Here is a 19,918-nt window from a genome sequence, read left to right as displayed (position 1 = left end):
GGGGGGAAGGGGGGAGGGAGAGGTGGGGGAGAGTGGAGGGGAGAAAGCTGAGGAGGAGGAGGAGGAGGAGGAGGAGGAGGGGGAAGGTGGGGGGAGAGCCAAGGAGGAGGGGAAGGGGGAAGAGAGAAGACCCGGCTGAGGGCAGCAGCTGAGGAGAGGTGCAGAAAGTCCCCACCGAGGGACAGTGGGAGCCCTGCTGGTCAGTGTGAGGGGGGACAGCGGAGGCGGATCAGGGACAGCCGGAACGATGGCCCCGGGGGTTTTGTCCCATGGGCCATGACGAGGACTCCCCTTCAGCGTCCCAGAGAAGGAGTCTAAGTGACGGGGGACTGGCCACATGGCTGGCAGGGAACTGGTGGGCCTGGGGAGCTGGCAGTGACAGGCTCCCCAGCCTCCGAGCAGAAGGGCCACGAGAGGGCTCCGGGCCCCGCCCCCCAGGTCTGCTTTGAGGGTCTGGGACCCAGCCAGCCTCGCCTCCCGGACCACTGAGAGACAGAGGGGCCGGACAGCGTCCGGGGTCCCCGAGAGTTCCTCCGCCCCGGGTGGGGAGTCCGGGGCCGTCCGGCTGCCTTCCCCCTGCGCCGCCGGCTCTGCGGGGGTCAGGGCACCGGCCGCGGTCTCCCGAACCCCCACCCAGCAGGCGGCCCCCGGGAAGCTTTGCTGCCAGAGAGTGCCAGGACTTCGGTGTTCTCTGAGGACACACTCCGGCTTGTGGCCACTAGGTGGCGGTGGCGGGCACCTGCGGCAGTCCCAGGCTGGCCCGTTTGCGCGTCCCCCAAGCCGGGGCTTTAAGCACCTACTGTGTGCCGGGCGGCGGGGGAGGGGGGTCCCCGAAGGTGACAGCCAAGGAGAGGGGGGCGGGGCGGGGATTTCTGAGAGTCCTGCCCGGGCCAGGAGAGGGAGGAGGAAGGAAGCTTAGCTGGGAAGCAAGTGTTAGCCAGGGGTCCTCAAACTCCGGCCGCGGGCCAGGTGCGGCAGCTGAGGGCGACCGTCCCCTCCCCAGGGCTCGGAAGCTTTTTATTTAAAGGCCACAAAGCAGAGTGTTTGTTTTCCCTGTAGCCCGGCCCCCAGCCGTCTGAGGGACTGGCCCCTGTGTTACGGGGAATTCTGTCCGGATGGCCCGGAGGGTCACTGTTTGTCTGCGGCCGGGGCAGGGGGGGTGAGTGAGGTGCCCAGGGTCACACAGGCGGGGGCTCGGGGATGAGCTGGGGGGGCACTGGGGGAGCTGCGTCCTTGCCCTGCGCCGGCTCTCGGGGCCCGGGCCGGGGGCTGCAGACTTGGGAAGGGCCGGCATCCTCCCAGTTCTGCTGGACAGCGGCCGAACCCCCCTGGGCCGGCTCTTTCGCTCGTTTCCAAGGATCCCCTTTGTCCCTTCTGCTCCCTCCCAGGGCGTTGTGAGGAAAGAGCTCGGGCAGGCCCGTCTCCATGGGAGCCGTCTCTGTGCTGCTGGGGCCCCGGGACCAGTCCGCTCCTTCTCGGAGCCGCCCGGGCCCGTGGAAAGCAGAACCCAGACCCGCTGGGGTCCCTCTGCCCTGGCTCTGGGACCTCCAGCCGGAGGTGGGAGGGCCGGACCTGGGGGACTGGTCTTGGGAAGCAGCCGCCCACCCGGATTTCCAGGTGAGGGCCAGGACAGAGGGCGTCCTTCCTGGTCAGCACGGGCCCGGCAGAAGGGACGTCCGGGGAGGGAGTGGGAAGGGCCTCCCTCGCCGTGAGGACCCTCACAGCCAGCTCTACCCACCCCAAGTGAGCAAGCCCGGGCACTCTGCGAGGGGAGTGGGGGTGGGGGGGCCCAAGAGACAGAAAGGGAGGAGACCCCCGCCCCCAAGGGCCTTCTGTTCCACTCCCCCAAGCCCTAAGCAAGGAGGGCCCAGGGCCTGCAGAGGAGTCCCCAGGAGTACCAGAAGGAGGGCACTCTCATGGACGGGGGTCCCAGAGGCCGGCACAGGGAGCTGGGAACCCCCCGAGAGGAGGCCGGCCCGGACTTGGGGGCTCACCGGCCCTTTCCCTGAGCCAGGGAGGGTGTGCAGGGCTGCTGCGAGGGAGCCGGACAGAAGGGCCCAATGCCGGCAGTTTGAACCTTATCTTCTCTGGACCCCAGAGGGCCTGGGAGGAGGCGGCAGAAGGGTGTTCCGGGGGCCCCAAGGAGCCAGCAGAGACAAGGGCCGGGAGCCCCTCATTTATTTGGGGGGACAATGGCGGTCGGCAGCCTGCCTCTGAGGGGCCCACTGGCCAGGGGTGCCATCGTCCAGCCCGCGCTTGTGCCCCTCCACTAAGAGCCCCTTGCCCCGGCGCCCCCTCCTCCTGTGCCCGGGAGGGAAGAAGGAGGCGGAGGTCAGCCCTCCCACTTCCCAAAGACTGGGTCTCCCCTCCCAGAGGACCCAGGCCCGCCCAGTGGGACCTCTGTCCCAGCCCCAGAGAAAGCCTGCTTATTTATGGCCTGTGAGAGCTCGGGGAGCCTCTCCCTGCTGACTCACCCGCAGGGCCCTGCCCAGGAAAGCGGGTCCAGCCCAAACACCTCAGCTTCCCTGGAAGAGGCAGCGAACAGGGCGGAGACCCCGGCCCCGCAGGACCCTCTGGGCCAGCCCCAAACTGAGGAAGGGCTTGGGCCCGGCGGAGCCAGGAGTCCTGGGGGGCCGAGGGGCTCCCCCCCAGGACCGCGGGGCTCCCCCCCAGGACCGCGGAGCCCCCTGGGGCAGGGTCCCGGCCTTCCCCGCTGTGGGCAGCCCCGAGCCTCAGCTCTGCACGGGGCTGCCATGGGGGCTTCCCTGCGGGCTCAGGGGCCTCGGCGTCTCCCCGGGCCCGGCCTCTCCCGGGGCTGAAGCAGCCGATCTGCTGCCGGGACCCAGCCTGAGGGGGGGACACTAGAGGAAGTAAAACCCTGGAGGGCCCCAAGCAGGGGCAGAAGGGATGCCGGGAGACTGGGCCCGGCACCAAAGGAGGCCCATGAACCCCCTCCTGGTGGGAGGAAAGGGCACCCCACAAGTCCGGGCACATTCTGGGGGCGCCCCGCGAGTCCGGGCACATTCTGGGGGCGCCCCGCGAGTCCGGGCCCAGTCCGGGGGCGCCCCGCGAGTCCGGGCCCAGTCCGGGGGCGCCCCGCGAGTCCGGGCCCAGTGTCTGCTCCGCGGGCCCCGGGGCGGTGCTGAGTGTGTGCAGGGGCTGGGAGCGAGGGAACAAAGCACCGAGACCCGCGCACGGGGGAAGGAGGGCCCGGCCCCGGAGTCTGTATGGGAGCTCTCACTCCGCGCGTGCCCTCACGGGCTCTCCCCTGGGCTTCCCTGTAAGCAGCGCCCCGACAGCCGGAGCCCTGGGCTCCCTCAGTAACGCTCCCTGGCAGCAGCCCCCGCCAGAGGGCGCCCGCCCGCCCCTCCCTCGGCCCGCCAGAGCCGCAAGAGCTCTCCTCCGTGCCCCGCCCCCCCGCCTTTCCCTGACTGCAGCTCAGTGTAGGTTCCTCTCTCTGTCTCCCAGAAGCTGCCCAGGCGCTTCTCACACTCACATGCCAGCTCCGCCCTCGCTCGCCCCCCGTTTGGGGGAAAGCTCCCCCTGCTGGCAGGAACGGCGGCCGCAGGCTGGCCCTCACCCCCCCGGCGCCCGCTCCCCTCCCACCGTGGGGTCTGTGAGCGCTCAGAGTAACTGCCAGGATCCCAGAGGAAACCAGGGCAGGCGGCAGCCCTCGGCACAGTGTCTGACCCAGGACCAGAAAGCAGCCCCGGGCCTGGGGAGTGCACTCTGGGCCTCAGTTTCTGTTCCCTAGAGAGAGGAAGCAGGAGTGGGGGGGGGGCTCGGGGCGGGGCTTGCTGCGGTGGGGGCCCCAGCTCTGAGAAGCAGCAGTCGGGGCTGCTGGGGGCGGCCTGTTCCCTCAGAACCACAGGATCCGGGCCGGGAGTGAGGGGGGCGGGGGGGGGGGGCAGGGAGGGCCTCTGCCTCTGGGAGGGCGGGGGGAGGGGGGATGGAGTGACTATCACATGTCGGGGTGGGGGACACCTGGCTCCGGGATGACCAGGCCGCAGCTCGTGCTCCAGGCTCAGGGAGGTTCCTCACGAAGGGCACAGCCCGAGGCGGCCGACATTTCTGGGGCCCTCACAGCCCCCGAGGCCTTTCCCACCAGAGCCCTCTGGGAAGGGAGGGGAGACTCCGCGGGGCCCAGAAGCAGGAAGGGAGCCGGAACGCGAGCGGAACTGGAAGGAAGGGTCCGACGCGATCCCGAAGGAAGGGACAGAAGCCAGACCTGCCGTCAGCTCCCAGTCCCCGGGACGTTCCCCTCGCCCGAGCTTTATTTCCCATCGCACTTTATTTTTCCAAGCACACGCAGAGGCACTTTTCAACACTCAGCGTCCCCCCCATTCCCAGGTTCTCGCCCCCCCCAGAGGGCTGCCGCAGACCTCGCGCCCACGCTGACGGGCTCTGTCACAGGCCCACAGACACTAAGGGGCTTGCGCCACTTGCACAGCTGTTAGTGACTCCGGCTGAGCCTGAGGGTCGGAGGTTGGAGGTTAAGTGCTGCGCTTGGGGCGGACTCCTCGGGGGATGTGGACCCGGGGAGCCGGACGGCTGCGAGAGGCCGTGGGCCTCCCAGGGGACCTTGCTCTCAGTCGGGGCCGGCCGGGGGCGGTCGGACCCAGGTCACCGGGGCGGAGGCTTCCGTGTCCGGAGAGGTCGTACGGCTCAGAGCGCCAGGCAACCCGGGGCTTGCTGCGCCTTCTGTGGGTGGCGCAGGCTGAGGGAGGCGAGGGGGTGGAGAGCCGGCCGGTCCTGTCTGCCGCGCACTGGCCCTGGGCCTCCATACCAACCTTGCGGAGGGATCGTGGGAGACGGAGAGTGCTTTCTCTGGCCCTCCGTAACCCACCTTTCTGCCCCCATGGGAACCCCGGCCCGGAGCCGGACCCACCTGGAGCTCACCTTTTGGGGGTCCGGGGCAGGGACACAGAGTAAAAGAATACGGGATGAACCCGCCCTCTCCCCAGGGACCAGGGTGTTTCTCGGCCATTCCCCGGCCATTCACCCACATACACTGAGAGGCTCCCGCTGCGCCCAAGCCCAGGGGATGCGAGGCTTCGGGACTCTGCCGAGAGAAGCCGGAGCCTCCGGGCCGAGAGAGCCGGCCAGGGTGCCGGCCCAGAAGAGGCTTGGCAGGAGGCAGTTCCCACCACCTCCCTGACCTTCCAGCACCTGCTGCTTCCCAGAACAGTTTCCTGCTCCCTGGGGCAGCTGAGATCTTATCTCAGGGGCTGGGAAGGGTGCACTGTGTTCTCCGGGAGACCTGATAAACCCACATTCTGTGGCCACTGTCTCTGCCCAAGAGGATTCTCAGCCCTTGGAGACGGCTTTTGGGGGGAAGGGGGCAGCACTGCAAGGAAACCCCCCAGGATCATACGGGGAAGCCCGAGATCCTGGAGGCCCGGGACCCCCCAGCCACGAGGTCCTCGGCCCACATCCCAGATCCCCTCCATGCTGAGACCCAGCACGGAGCAACAGTTCCACCAAGGCAAACAAGACCATTACTATGTATTTGATGTTGATAATTATGGAGCATTCACTGGGTGGGGGCCGATGACACGAGGGAGGGTATTTCATGGAGCGAATGCGCCCTGTGAGACCAGTGTAGACAGTCCCCTGGTGTCCATTTATAGGACCTAGCTACCCCAATTAGGAGAGGTTCAATGGTTGATGGTGCTGGATCTTTGTTTTTAAGGTGAGTCATGAGTCAGCCTTCCATACTTCCCGTTTCTGTTTTCTTTGGTGTGGTTGCTGCCCCCTCCACCATTCTTGAGCAGCTGTGGCCCCAGAGAAGCCCCACCATTGGGCTCCCCTCCCCTCCGGTAGAGCTCGGTGGCTCCGGCCTTCTCTAATAAACTTCACTCAGTGTTGGCTCTCCCAGGTCCCTGCCTGGACTGGACGTTCCATGAGGGTGGGAACTAGCCCCAGCTCTCTGCAATGGACACCTCCTACAGACTGCTTTCTGAAGGATAGTGGAGTTCAAGGTAATCCTGTCTGTCACCAGCCCCAACCTACAAGCTTCCCTACCCAAACCAACGTGTTTGTGCTCCTTTGGTGGAGTTCTTGAGAACACTGAATCACCTCCATGACGTCAAAGGTAGCGCTCCTGGGCCCTGAGGGGATCACAGCATCAGCAATGCCGAGTGAAGCTCCATCAGCTACCTCTTCCGAGGTAGCACCATATTCAGGGACCTTTATGGAAAAGGGAAAGGGAAAAAGGAGGGAGGGAGGGAAGGAAGAAGGAATGGAAGGAGATAAGGGACCAGGAGGGAAGGAAAGACGAATCCTTCGTGACCCATTAATATCGATACAGATAGTAAGGTCAGCCAGTTCATACCCTCAAAGACCCCCCAGTTCTAATGGGGAGGGAGGTGCTTCAACTGCCTGACAGATGACACATCTGGGGACTCCTTCGGGCACATGGGATAGCCCAGGGGTCTGCAGGGCAGATGGGAAAGCCCATCCTTAGGTCACAACAGCAGTTCCCAGGGTAGAGTGTAATTGGTTAGTAACTGCTGGGGCTGGGCCCAAGTCTTAGAATAGAACTGGGGCCAGGGAGCAGTCAGTAAGTCTAATAAAGACACAAGAAAGTGGATCAGAGTTAAGAGTATGGGCAAAGGAGAGGTGCCTTGGGGGAAGCTTCAAAGGCCATGGAGAAGTGGGGAAACTGGACACGGAACTAGAAGATGTAGGCTGGGCCTACCTTGTGGTATTGCTTTGTAGCTTATATCTCTGTCATCTGCACAATACTCAGATCAGTGGTTCTGAGGCTTTGGGGGGCCTGAGCCCCAAATCATTGAGCACCCCAGACTATTTTATATAAAATAAATAAAAATAATTATAATGATCACATAATTATAATTATTTTTATATAATGAAATAATAAAATTAATAAAAATAAATCAGTAGTAATCATACTGGAAATTAAAATAAGTTAAAATTTAAAAATATTCAGTGAAAACAGTAATAAACTCATTCTCATTTAATACAAAATGATTTTTTTCCAGAATCAAAAAACTTAGTGAGAAATGGTATTATTTTTGTTATTTTTGCAAATCTCTAACATCTGGCTAATAGAAACCACTGGATTCTCACATCTGCATTCATGAGGTTGCTTTGGTTGAAGCACCAGAGAAAAATCTGGCCTGCTCAGCTGGGTAGTTAGAAAAGGGAGGAGTCGTCTGATAGGGAAATAATGTCTCGGTATCATGATGCAGATAAGTTTGTTCCTTCTGATGGGAAAGGGAAGCTGGGGGGCTCAGGACCTCTGCCAAAAGGCCACCCGAGTCCTTTCCAACATCCTGGGGCTGAGTCCCAACGGTGGATAACTTGGGGGCAGAATCTGTGATGTAAACAGGATTAGGGAAGATAAGCATCTTAGAACTCCTTTTCTTCGCAGCCTGTGACAGATAAGCTTCCCACCAGAGTTTCCTGCCCCTGTGAATGTGAGTAGTCTCTGTGATCTTTGAGAGCAGACTGGTTTTTCCATTTCTGTGCCTGTTATCTCCGTCTTTTAGCATGAGTGAGGTGTTTGGTCAATATTTTGGGAAGGTACTTAAGAGGTGCTAAAGGCAACAGGATGGCCCAAAGCATACAAGGAGTTCCGGAGACCAGATTTCAAATCATCCTCAGACGTTTCCTAGGTGTGTGATCCTGAGCAAGACCCTTGCTCTGTCTGCCTCAGTTTCCCCATCTGGGAAAAGGGGATAATAATAGCATCTACTCCCCAGGGGTTGTTGAGAGGATAGGAGAGATGCTTGTAAAGGGCTTGGCAAGCCAGTTGGCCCTGACTTTGATACCTTTTGTTTTCGTATTACCTTCGTTTCCAAATACATTCCTTCCCTCCCTCCACCCAGAAGATATCTTGGGTAACAAAAATAAAAACATCAAGAGGAAAAACCCTTGGCCTGGCCAAGTGACACCTGAACCACAACAGGTGTGCGACACACCTGGAGGCAGAGGGGCGGGCACACCTCCACTCGTCTCCTTTTACAGGGGGGGAGACGGAGGCCCACCCCTCCTTTTTTTTCCCCCAGCTTTCCACTGTGAGTGCTGGCCGCGCAGGTCTGTGTGCTCAGAGAACGGAGGCCCTTTGGGGGCTTCTGCTCTCTGTCTCCAGGGCCCCAAAGGACAGTGGGTGCCCCCAGGCCCCCTGCCGGATCTTGGTGCTTCCCAGAGCGCCTAGCTCTCCCCAGCCTCGTTTGGGCTTCTCGGTACAAGCGAGGAGAGCGGGCCAGGGCCTTGTGTCAGACCTCATCGCGCCAGCTTCAGGACAGGCTGGGGGCGAGGGGCCCGGCGGGGAAGGGACGCAAGGGACCTCCAACGATCCCAGGTGCCGGGCCCTCCCTGAGTCTGGCCTCAGGCCGTAGTGGGCCTCGGCCTTCTGGGGCCCCCGGAGAGCCCCCGCTGCGCGATTCCGGGGCCCCGGGGGCTGTGCTCGAGGCTGAATCGGGAAGGCCCGAGTTCTAATCCAGCTGCAGACGCTTCACCCTGGCCAGCCTGCCTTTCCTTAGATGGGAGAGGCGGCGGCTGCACCTGCTGGCCTTCGGGAACAAGAACACAGTAGGAGCTTCATCAGGATTTCCAAGCAGCGAAGAAGCAGCGTCGAGGAAGCTCCATGGAAACCGGGAGTGGGCCACAGCTCCTCGGCCCCTGACTGCCCCCCACCCCAGGCCTGGCCACGCCCCGGAGGCGTGCCCAAAGTGACGGCATTCTACCAGGGGCCCGCCCCTCGGAAGGCTCCCTTCAGGCCCCAGTCCTTCGCTTTCCAGGTTCCTCCCGCCCCCCTCTCTCCCCCGGCTTTGTTACGTGTCGGCCCCGCCCACATCGGACTATTTTTGGAAATTTCATTGTCTGCGCTTCGTCCGGCCCCTCGGGGACCCTTCGGTGTTCTGATTGGCTCATTCCGCCCCTCCTCCTGCCCCGCCCCCAAGCTTAAGCTTTGAGTCTCAGCTACGCCACGCCCCTGGGGAGTGTCCGGCCCTATCATTGGCTGGGAATCCCGCACCCCCTCAAGTTCGGGAGGGGCTGTCTTGAAGACGTGGTGACGTATACCCCCGCGCTCCCACGGGGATCTCTGACGGCGGGGGGGCGAACCGCTACCCGGAACCCCGCCCCCCTCCCCGGCGCCGGCCGCGCGCGCGCGCCCCCGGCCCGGCCCGTGAAGAGACAGAGAGGCTAGGGCCGGAGAGAGCGCGCGGGGCCGGGGCCGAGGGGCCGCCATGGAGGCCGAGCCGGGCCCGGCGCAGCTGTGGCTCAAGCAGCGCCGCTGCCTCCTCAGCCTCGACCGCCCGCGGGGGCTGCTCGTCTGGGGGCCCGCCTCGGCCCCGACCCCGGGACCCGGTAAGTGCGCCTGCGCGAGGGGAGGGGGAAGGGAGGAGCCGGCCCCCCAGTAGCGACTCCGTCCCGACCCCGGGGGTCGTGACGGCCCGGGCTGACCCCTTCCCTCGGCTGCCCCCGGGCCTTCGCTTCTCTGGCCTCAGTTTTCCCCCTCTGTAAGCCGGGGCGTCCAAACCCAGCGGTCTCCCCCTCGCTCCGGGGTCCGGGCCGTGGGGGGCGGGAGCCGCCCGGGCCAGCCGCAGTCTGGGGTTGCTGCAGGCGGAGGGGACCCTTTCTTCTCCCCGGAGGGAAACCGAGGACCGTGAGGAAGGTTACCCGGGACCGGCCCCAGGCTGTCCGGGGCCTCTTCGCTCCCTGGGGGTGGGGGGCGGGGGGCACTCGCCAGCATGATGAAGCACCTGCTGTGTGCACCAGCACTGACTAAGTGCCGGCAGTGTGCGGGCGCCCGACCGAGCGGAGGGTCTGGCCAGGTCCGTGGGCGCTCGGAGCTCCAGCCTGGGCTGGGGGGGACCCCGGGCTTGTGGGTTGGGGGCGGCGGCCCAGAACATCCCCTGCTTCTGCCTCCTGGCCCTTGGGCGGGTGTCAGGTTACAGCCGCTGTTCTCCCCCAGACCCCGAGGGGGAGGAGACAGGGGAGGCCGCCATCTGTGCAGCACCAGCCCGGGGCTCCCGGTGAGGAGGGGCCTTGTCTGAAGGCCTGTGCCCAGTCAGAAACGCTGCCCCCCCAAAGTGACCGAGGGGAGCGGAGGCCCAGGGCAGCTGAGGAACCCGGAGCCGGCCTGTAGGTGGGACATGGCAAGAGAGGGGCTTCAGAAAGCAGAGACCCCCCCCTCACATTCCTCAGAAGGCAGGGGCCCCCCACAAAGGGCATGGGGGAAGGGAACTTTAGAAAGCAGAGGCCCCCCAAACCCTCAGGGGCACAGGCAGGGGGTACCAGAAAGCAGGGGCCCCCCACAAAGGGCATGGGGACTTTAGAAAGCAGAGGCCCCCCAAACCCTCAGGGGCACAGGCAGGGGGCACCAGAAAGCAGGGGCCCCCCACAAAGGGCATGGGGGAGGAGAACTTTAGAAAGCAGAGCCCCCCCCAAGCCCCCAGGGGCACAGGCAGGGGGCACCAGAAAGCAGAGGCCCCCCACAAAGGGCATGGGGACTTCAGAAAGCAGAACCCCCCCCAAATCCCCAGGGGCACAGGCAGGGGGCACCAGAAAGCAGAGGCCCCCAAAAGGGCATGGGGGAGGAGAACTTTAGAAAGCAGAGGCCCCCCAAACCCTCAGGGGCACAGGCAGGGGGCACCAGAAAGCAGGGACCCCCCCAAAGGGCATGGGGACTTTAGAAAGCAGAACCCCCCCAAACCCCCTGGGGCACAGGCAGGGAGTACCAGAAAGCAGAGCCCCCCCAAACTCCCTGGGGCACAGGCAGGGGGTACCAGAAAGCAGGGACCCCCCATAAAGGGCATGGGGACTTTAGAAAGCAGAACCCCCCCCAAACCCTCAGGGGCACAGGCAGGGGGCACCAGAAAGCAGAGCCCCCCCCCAAGCCCCCAGGGGCACAGGCAGGGGGCACCAGAAAGCAGAGCCCCCCCCCAAGCCCCCAGGGGCACAGGCAGGGGGTACCAGAAAGCAGGGGCCCCCCACAAAGGGCATGGGGACTTTAGAAAGCAGAGGCCCCCCAAACCCTCAGGGGCACAGGCAGGGGGCACCAGAAAGCAGAGCCCCCCAGGCCGGGGCTCCCCTTGGGGAGAGGACAGTGGCTGGCCAGGAAGCGGGGCCCGGGTGCTTCTGTGCCTTGGCTGGGGGGGAGGGCAGGACGAGATCCTCCTCTGACCCATTCCCTCACACTCCCCGCCCAGCCCCTTGGTCAGGCTCCCAGGGTCCTCCCCAGGCCGAGCAGGCTGAGGCCGGGCCAGCTGTGGGGCCATCCCTTGGCCTCCCGGCGAGTCTCCTCAGGGCTGGGGCGGGGAGGGGGCTCCTGCTCTCAGACCCCTGAGCTTGGGGCTCGGCCCCCCACCGAGTGCCCCCGGCCTCCTCTCCTGCAGGGCAGCCCCTGGCGTTTGGCCTCCTTAGAGACAGCCGTCACACATCTCCGAATGGGGCCCCAGAGGAGCGGTGCCGCGTCCCGCCTCCTGCCCCCCTCTCCGCCAGGCAGCGGGCTTTGGGCCGGCAGCGGTGCCGGGTGCGAGGGCAGGGGACCGGCGACCTCCCCCGGGGTCAGCCTTGCAGTTTGGGGGCCCTGCTGCAGCCAGCGTGCCCAGGGGCTGGGTGACCTGCGGCAGATCTCGCATCTCTCTCAGCCTCGGTCTTCCCATCTGCAAAATGGGGATAAAATGAGCCCCTCCCTCCCAGGGTGAGAAAGTGGTGCATCCGGCCTCCCCTGCAGATGCCAAAGAGTTGGCGCTCCGGGCTCACGTGCCCACCCGATCCTCGGGGGCCTTCCTAAGCAGCAGAGGCAGATAATTAAAGCTCCCGTCCTCCATTCGATAGATGAAAGAGGCTCCGGCCTGGGCCCAGAGGACCCGGAGCCACATCCTTCTCCCGCCCTCCCCAGGCTTTTACTTGGGCCACGTCCGAGGGCCCCTGGGAGCCCGGGCAGACCCCGGCCTCCTCTGGCTCTCCCTTCCCTCCTGGATCCGTCTCTGCATGGCCGCCCTCGCAGGCCTTCCTCCCCGCTGCTCCTGGATGTCTGCCATGCTGGGTGGCTCTCCCCCTGCCCCCCGTCAGTCTTCCCTGGAGCCTCTCCCCAGGTCACAGCCTCTAACCTCGGGGCTTCCCCAGGATCCTCCTCCTCCTGCCCCACTTCTGGGTGACCTCCGGGGCCCCCATAGATGGGCCGGCCTTTCTGCCGACCTTTGCCCTCTGCCCCGGGGAGGCAGCCCCTGCTGCCTGCACCCGCCGATGCCCCCGCCGCCCTTCGGCCTTGCTGCTCGGTGGGTGCCGGCGTCGCCCCAGCCCCACGTAGAAATCCCCGGTCAGCGCCCTTCTCGGCCTGGCCCTGGGGGCGGGTCTCTGCCTGCCGGCCGCTCCGAGGCTAGCGGTCCCCGTGTGTCTGCCCCACAGGCCCCACGCCAGGTGTCCCCTTGGCCGAGAGCGCAGCTCCACGGCCCCAGAGATGCGTGGGACCGGCTGCGCCACGTGCTCGGTGGGTCTGGCGTGGGGGGGCAGCTTCGCCTCGGGGCCTCGGAGCTGGCTCTTTGGGGAGCGGGACTTGGGCCCGACCTGCCGGGGGTCCCTAGGAGGCGCCCAGATCGCCATTCCCCCATTCCTTTTACAGGCCGTGACTGCAGAGTTTTCCCAGCCCCGGGCACTCTGCGCTTGGCATTAGGAGCATCCGGTCTCTGTCTCCAGCCGAGCAGGGCCTGGGTCTCGGGCCTCCCTGACGGTGCTGCATCACGTGCTTGGGTCACCGGCATGATCCCGAGGTCCGGTGTCCTTTAGAACTGAACTGCTCACGGTCACTCTTCATCCCCCTTCTTCTGGATGCCCTCCGTGGCCTGGAGGGGCGTGAACGTCGGCTGAAGGGCCACCTCCGAGGCGGGGGGTGAGGCGGGGGACCCTCCACGGCTGTGCATCCCAACGGCGTCTCTGTGCCTTCCACGGGGATGGCCAGTACTTCCTGAGCGTTCGCTCTCCATGTAGTTAGAATTCTGCACAAGGTCACAGCGTCTTCAAAAGAAATGGGTTTTCTCTTCTCAAAAACTTGGAGCAGGACAGGGGCCGGCTTCTTGATGGGAAGATGGCGGGTCGGCTGAGGCCAGGGATGGGGAGTGACAGCCGGCGTTCTTCCCGCCGGGCCTGAATCCTGAGGGCAGAGAGCCCCGCACTCGCCCGCCGCCGTAGCTAACATCTCGGTGCCTCCCCTGGGCACGGATCCCTCGGGGAGCCTCAGAAGCTTCCCCTCGGGTCCCCTTGCACCTTGGTGGGGAGGAGGCCGCCCCAGCCTCGAAGGCTCTCCATGGCGTGACTCCTGCACGGGGCCTTCCCTCTGGGAACTCTTAGATGAGCCCCTCTGCGCCTGTTAGTTTTTTCCTGGAGCACTTGCCCAGAGTCCCACAGCCAGGCAGGTGTCTGAGGGCAGATGGGAGCTCAGGCCCGCCTGCCGTAGGGGCTGGCGCGCTACCCACTGCCCCCCCCAGCTGCCCCCACGCTGTTTACTTTGTGCTCCTTCCTATGTGGCAGATTATCTCTGACCCAGATCTGTTTGTTTTCTCTCCGCACTTGATGGAGATCTCTCTAAAAGCCTTTGTTATCTTATGAGCTTGGGATACAGAGGTTTCAGAAAGAATTACCTTCTAGGCATGTCAAGTGGATAGGGGGAGAGATGGGTTCCTGGCGGACAGACCCGCAGGAGAAGGCAAGGGCCGGGCCCAGGGCAGAGGGAAAGACTAGTGCGCCCTCGTGGAAGGAGGTGAGCCCCGAGAGGCTCTCGTGGGGAACGTCTCTGCTTGAAGACCTGGGGGTGGACGCCGTGCACGGGGCACAGCCAAGACACAAGCCCCAAGGGGAGAGGGGCCGGGCTCGAGGGAGCCGCTCCAGCAAAAGTGCAGGGAGCAGAGGAGTGATAGAAGCGGCTCTTGTGTCACAGAGGGCGGCCGCGGCCATCCGGGGGCCTAATGGACGTCCCAGGTGCTGAGCAGTCGGACACTTGTGGGGGTGTAAATGGCCGGGCCAGGCTGTCGCTTGTGACCTGCCGCTGAAAGCTCTCTCTGCCTCTGTGCATGCTTCCAACAAGTCTCAACAGTTAGCCGCGTAGTTGGGGAGCCCCGGTGCGCCTTGTAACTTGCCTCTTTCAAAGGCAAACATCTTGCTGCCTTTTGGGGAGTACCCGGGGCCAGTTGCTCCTCACCGTCTCCCCTTTCTCCGGCCCTCTCCCCACAGCCACAGACTGATTCCTCCTGCTAAGGCCCGGAGCGGCGGGGCTGGAGGCACCTCGGGAGCTGGCCCCGGTTGGAAGGCCTGCGGCAAGATGGAGGGAGCCTGTTCTGCCGGATTGGGAGGGAGCTTCCTTCACCACAAATCCGAATGTGCCACTTTGCATAGTGCATATTTATAGAAGCCTTTGGGATTTACAAACAACATCTGAGAGACAGGGAACGCAGGTATTTTATGGCTAATGATGCCGAGGCACCAATCAAGTAAATGACGTGCCCAGAGAATGGGAGAGCCGCCGCCGTCTGGACCTCGTGGTTCACCTGCGGACGTTTGGTTCCGGCTCTTCCTTGCTCCCTGGCCCTGTCAGGGCTGGGGACTGACTCCAGCGGGGCTGGGCAGGGGCTTCGCTGAAAGGGCAGGGCCAAAGGCAGGCTTGGGAAAGGTACTTTGTGGGTGAGGAATAATTACTCCTTCTGATCCCCATCACAGTCAGCAGTTAGCAAAGTAGCCTTAGGGGCCGGCCAGCTTCCCACACTTGGGCGATTCCCCTAACCTGTTTCCCTTATCTAACTGGAGGAGGAAATGGTCAACGGTTCCAGTATCTCTGCCAGGATGGCTCCGCAGATGGCATTGGGACGCTCTGCCCCGGGGGCCACAAAGAGTCAGAGATGAGGGAGCAAAGAGCAACACGGCACCCTGAGCGCTGCCGACTTCTGGGGAAGGCTCCCCGGCCCCCGGGCCAGGTCTGGGCTAGACATGGCCATCAGACTGGTTTCTCCACTGCTTGGTATGAGAGGGAGAGAGGGGGGCCCTTTATTTCATTTCCTAGTGAGGGAGTAATTTTTAGAAATCGGAAGACTGGGTGTTGATTCTTGGGTTTAGGGAGGCTACTGCTTGACAGCCAGTGAATGCCCCTCAGCATCCTGGTCTGGAGATTGGAGTCCCTTGGAATAAAGATGCTACAAACAAAGGGCCTAAGGTCTCCCGGGGCTCTCTGTACTCGGCCTCGGGACTCCCTGGGTACTCCGTGGGAGCCCCGTCGGGCGGATGAGCTCACCAGGCAGCCGCACGTCCCCGCTCAGAGGCGGGAAAGCTCTCGGCCTGACCTTTGCCTAGCAGGGGGATGAAGTTTTCCTGGAGACCGAGTGGTTCTGACGAGGTTCCCTTTGACCTCTGAGATCAGCAAACAAACACTTCTTGTGAGACTTCTCCGCGGGGAGCCGAGGTGTGCCAAGGCAGATTGCACTCTGGGCACGGGTGGCAAACACCCCCATCCTTCCGTGACCTGACCTGGCCCGGCCCCAGCTGGAGGCGGCTAAGTTTCCTCCGGGAATTGAGCTGCGTGCCTCGGACGATGCTCCCAGATGTTTGACGTGGTTTTGTCTGGTTGTACTTTAGCCATAGCGGTCACTTTGGACGTCACGGCGTCTTTGTGGAGCCGGACTTTCAGGGGGAAAAAACAGCAGAGCCAAGACCATCTGAAAATCGGGTCAAACAGGAAACGAGCGTGCCCGTCGGATTGCCCGAGTCAAGGATTTGTGCAGGGACAAGTGCTGAGCCAGGGATCGGGAGTGAAATAGAGATGTGACTTTCCCAAATAGCTGCTGAGTTGTTAGGACAGAAATACTCGTTTTTTAACTCTTGCATAAACAGAACTCTAGGGGTTTCTTTTAGCCTGGAACGCTGGGCGGAACTTCCTGAGCTTCTCAGGGCCCTTGGAGCCCAGCCCCCTCCCGATCTGGCTCTCGGATTTCCCTTGGCGCTCCAGCCACTTTGTGGCCCCATTGTGAGGGTGAGAGATTTTATTGTTTGGCGTCTGGCACTTTGCCTCCCCGTGAGCCTTTCCCAAATTGTCCTTTCCTCTTCACCCTCCTCTCCCCTCATGGATCGCTTTCTCTTCCTTTGGGATTCAGCTCATCGTCACCTGTCACCCTCCAACCAACTGGGGGGTGGGAGGGGTCTCTCTAGGCCACAGTGAGCACATTCTAAGAGAATCTGATTAACTGTAAAGACAGTCTCTGTTAGTCTGGGGAAACCTGCATAAAATGACACCCTCGGGATTACAGAGGTGCCAGTTTTAGTGAAATGCTGTTATTAACGTATTTCTTTAAAAACAGGCCAGGGACGGCAGGTTAAAGAAAGGCGCCAGGAGCTGGAGGGAAATGAGTTTTGGAGGTGATTCAAGGGCCCCTGGAACAAGGATGACATTTGGAAGGGGAAGCCGTCACAAGACTTTGGGCTAAGGAGGAACTGTGGGCTAATCTCCGACTTCCTTGTTTCATAGATAAGGAGACTGAGTCTGGGCAGACAGTTTCCAGAGGTCCCATGACCTGCTTCTTCACCCGCCTCTGTTTCTGTCTGTCTCTGTTTCTGTCTCTCTCTCTCTCTCTCACACACACACACACACACACACACACACACACGTTCTTGGCCATCCTTGATAATGTTCAGGAATTCCAGAAGCCCCTTGTCCAGCCACAGCTTGTTGAACCCATCCTCTCCCTCCCCAAGCCGTTTTCTTCCACACTGCTGTGACCTGAGATCTCTTCCAAGCCATCTCCTGAACACTGATCCCGCTCCCCCTGTCTTGGCCTTTTGGTAAATCAGTTCCCCTTGGCACTGCGGTCTCTTCCTGAGCCGTTAACCTCCTTCTCAGTGTGCCAGCTGTGCCCAGCCAAGCCTGGGGTAGCACCCCCTGCCTGTGCTCCCTGCACGTGTGCTGCTGAGTCAAGATTGTTTGGGGCAATTGCACCTACCCAGACTGACTACTCAGGAGTCACTCCAAATGATGTACACAAAGAATTTATTAGAATCTCGAGAAGCAGACCGTCCTGGCCTGTGGGCCCAAAAGGACGGCAAGGATACCCACGGGAGGAGAGTCATTCACTTGAAGATGCTTACAGACAAAGAACCCCCAAAGTCCCACCCTCTACAGGCTGTGATTGGTTACATGAACCTTTATCTCCCTATTTGGTCAGTGGAATGCAGTGAAAAAGGTGATCTACAGCTTCGGCCACTTAATTCCTTCTTTGGACAATGGAATGCGGTCCAGGTGTTATCTAAAATCACGTGGCTGGGGCCTATAGGCCTGATCTACTTCAGTTAACAATCTCTGATCAATATGTGCTTAATCTGTAAGTTCTTCACCTTTCCACACAAGATGGAGAAGGTCCCACAAGTGTTCTGGCAGGGTCCGCTCCACATGGATGTTGCACGGCCTCCTGGGCCCTCTGGCAAGCCCACCTCCTCAGACTCCCCTGCCTCTCCTTCTCCACCCTGAGTTGAGAACAGTTGCTCCTGTTTTACAGAACAAATGGAGACCCTGTGTCATGAGCTCCCTCATCTCGGTTTCTTGGGTGCCTCCTGCCCCTCTCCTCTCCTGTCTATTGTGGGCTGATGGGTCTCCTCCGGCAGACGGGCCTTTCTCCTCCGTCACTGTCACTCTCTCCTTCCCTCCTGTCTGTAGACATGCCCTGACCTCCCTCCCTCCACAAAATCCTCACTTGATCCTTCCATCCTGTGGACTCTCATCCTATTTCTCCTCTGCCCTTTGTCACCCATATCTTCTCTCCTCTCCCTCTCTGTTCTCCCTCTAAAGTGCTTCATCAGCTCTCCTAGATTTAACAACTATGTGCTAATGATCTCAGATCCTGCCCGGCCTCCCTACTGGCCTCCAGCCTTTCCTCTCCAACTGGTTATTCCCTAGCTAACTCACACTCGCCCCGTCCCTAACGGACCTCCTCCTTTCTCAGAGGGCCTTTGCCCACCTCCCCTAAGCCCCCCGTCGTCAGGGTCACCCACCCTGGTAACAGCTCCGTCTGCCCCCTGCCTCAGTCCCCCCCTCAGTAAACTCCAGGGTTTCCTCATTCCTCTGGAATGGTGTGGAGGCTCCTGTTCAGCTTCTAAAGCCCTTCCTGAGCCAGGCCCTCCTTCCTGACATCCCTCCCCCTCCCCCACTCTCTTCTCTGACTTGGTCCCTACTGCTTGGCTCTCCTCTCCACCTTCTCCACTGCAGGCCTTTCCCAGTTCTCCCTAAGCTCAGTGGCTTCCCGTGGGACTCCCTCCCGCTTGTCTGCTGTGCCCTCCGGGGGGCTGGGGTGGCCTGGCACTTAGTAGGTGCTTATGGAGGGCTGACTGAGCCTTCTTTCTCTCAGCCTGCTCCGAGCTTTCTCCTTCCGGGCACCTCCACCCCGGCACCGCATCTGGAAGTCATCGCTGACCCCTGCCTTTCCCCCGTCCCCTACAGTCGTTCTCACACGTTCCCAGAATTGGACGCTGATCTCATTTTTGAGAACCCAGGGTCACCTCCACACGTGAATAAGACGTGGATGAGGGAGGGGATCATTTTCAAAGCTATTTTGTAGCTGTGTTTACAGCAGCAGGAGAGACGAGTTTGGTTTCGCTAACAGTCTTGGGGCCTGTGGGCTGTTTCACACCTGAGCTGCGCCACAGGAAGTCATGGGGCCCGGGCCCTGCCGCCCGGGAGTCGCTCCCTCTCCTGTCCATATTTGTAGAAATACAGTCATAGTTTTGGGGGCTTCATTGTCAGCTTTACAATAATTTCTGTGCCAAACATGGAGTGTTTTTCATTTTTTGCCTTTTGGGAACCATAAATCCACGGCTGTGTGGCCGCTGGACTTCACAGAAAATGGAATACGTTTGTTCGTCCTTGGTTTGCGTGTCTGGCAGGGCCAGAAGAGCACTTTGGGAGCATCTCTGGAGGTGCCAGCTTGGCAAGGCTTGTGGGTGAGCTAAATCGGTCTGCTCTTCCAGGGTGGCGGGCTCCAGATAATAATAACCCTGAAACCTCTTCTGCTCAGAAGGGGGGCCGAGGGGCTCTTTAAACGTGGTTTTGGCAGGGCCGGCGGCTGGGCAGAGTAGCGACTGGGGACGAGGCGGGGAGCCTTTCTAAGTCTCTGAGAACGAAGAGGTTGCATTAGCCTTCAAAATGACTGAAATGGGCCCACTTTGGAGAAGGGACGGCCTAGCCATTTTGTCATGAGCCATGTTGGTTCTGTCATCAGTCTTCCTGTGGGGTAAGTTGGCAGCGACGTGACAGCAAGCCCCGAAGGACTGGGAGGGCCTGGGTCAGTCAGAGCGGAGACGCACAGCCCAGGGTGCTGAGGGTGAGCGGGGGGACGCCGAGGAGCCAGACTAGATCAGGGGCAGCACGGGAGCAGCTGTAAAGGCAGGAGCGAGCAGCCGCCAAATGATGGTGAGGATGAAGGCTGGCATCGCGTTAGTGCTTTGCACAAGTGCCCTTGGGCAGTTGTGATATTCCCATGTACACGTGAGGGAAATGAGGCGCGTGGCCGCGCAGCCAGGGAGCCCCTGAGGTTCCCTGGAGCTCAGTCCCCTCTGCCTCCAAGCCCCGGCGGTACCCACGGAGCCACCTGGGAGAACCGAGCTGATGGGGCAGTTCTCTGCACCGTGGCGGCCCAGCCGGACTGGAGGCTTTCAGAGAAAGGCGGCAGAAAGAACGGTTGCTGTAAACCCTGAGCTAGCCCAGGCGTGTGTTAAGCATGCGCCATGTGCCCGGCGACGCGCTAAGCAACGCGAACACAGAGACAAGCAAAAGCGGCAGAGCCCCTGCCCTCGAGCGGCTTCTACTCGGGGCAGACGGCTGGGCCGAGGAGCTGGCTGTGAGGGGCCCTGGAAGCGGCCACAAAAGGCAGTTCCCAAAACTTCTGGCCCTGGAAAATGAGGCCGTTTGTCTGAG

General features: G+C 61.9%; 1 protein-coding gene across 2 annotated transcripts in view; it reads left to right on the top strand.

Moving 5' to 3' along the window:
* The first annotated feature begins 9,141 nt into the window (after window positions 1–9,141).
* Window positions 9,142–19,918, top strand: part of CERK (ceramide kinase) — a 52,272-nt gene continuing 41,495 nt past the window's right edge. The window contains exon 1 of one of the 2 annotated variants that reach the window (XR_007947812.1): window positions 9,142–9,339. Coding sequence is in view for 1 of the 2 variants with exons in the window: in XM_051962996.1 (XP_051818956.1) it covers window positions 9,219–9,339 (121 nt within the window). In the remaining variant the exon portion in view is untranslated. The remainder of the gene's footprint in view (window positions 9,340–19,918) is intronic. The other variant, XM_051962996.1, reaches the window with a different exon arrangement.

Source organism: Antechinus flavipes, chromosome 5 (assembly GCF_016432865.1).
Source record: "Antechinus flavipes isolate AdamAnt ecotype Samford, QLD, Australia chromosome 5, AdamAnt_v2, whole genome shotgun sequence".
In the NCBI taxonomy this organism is placed as follows: Eukaryota; Metazoa; Chordata; class Mammalia; order Dasyuromorphia; family Dasyuridae; genus Antechinus; species Antechinus flavipes.
Note: the sequence above shows the minus strand (reverse complement) of the source record. Positions and strands in the feature narration are given on the sequence as shown.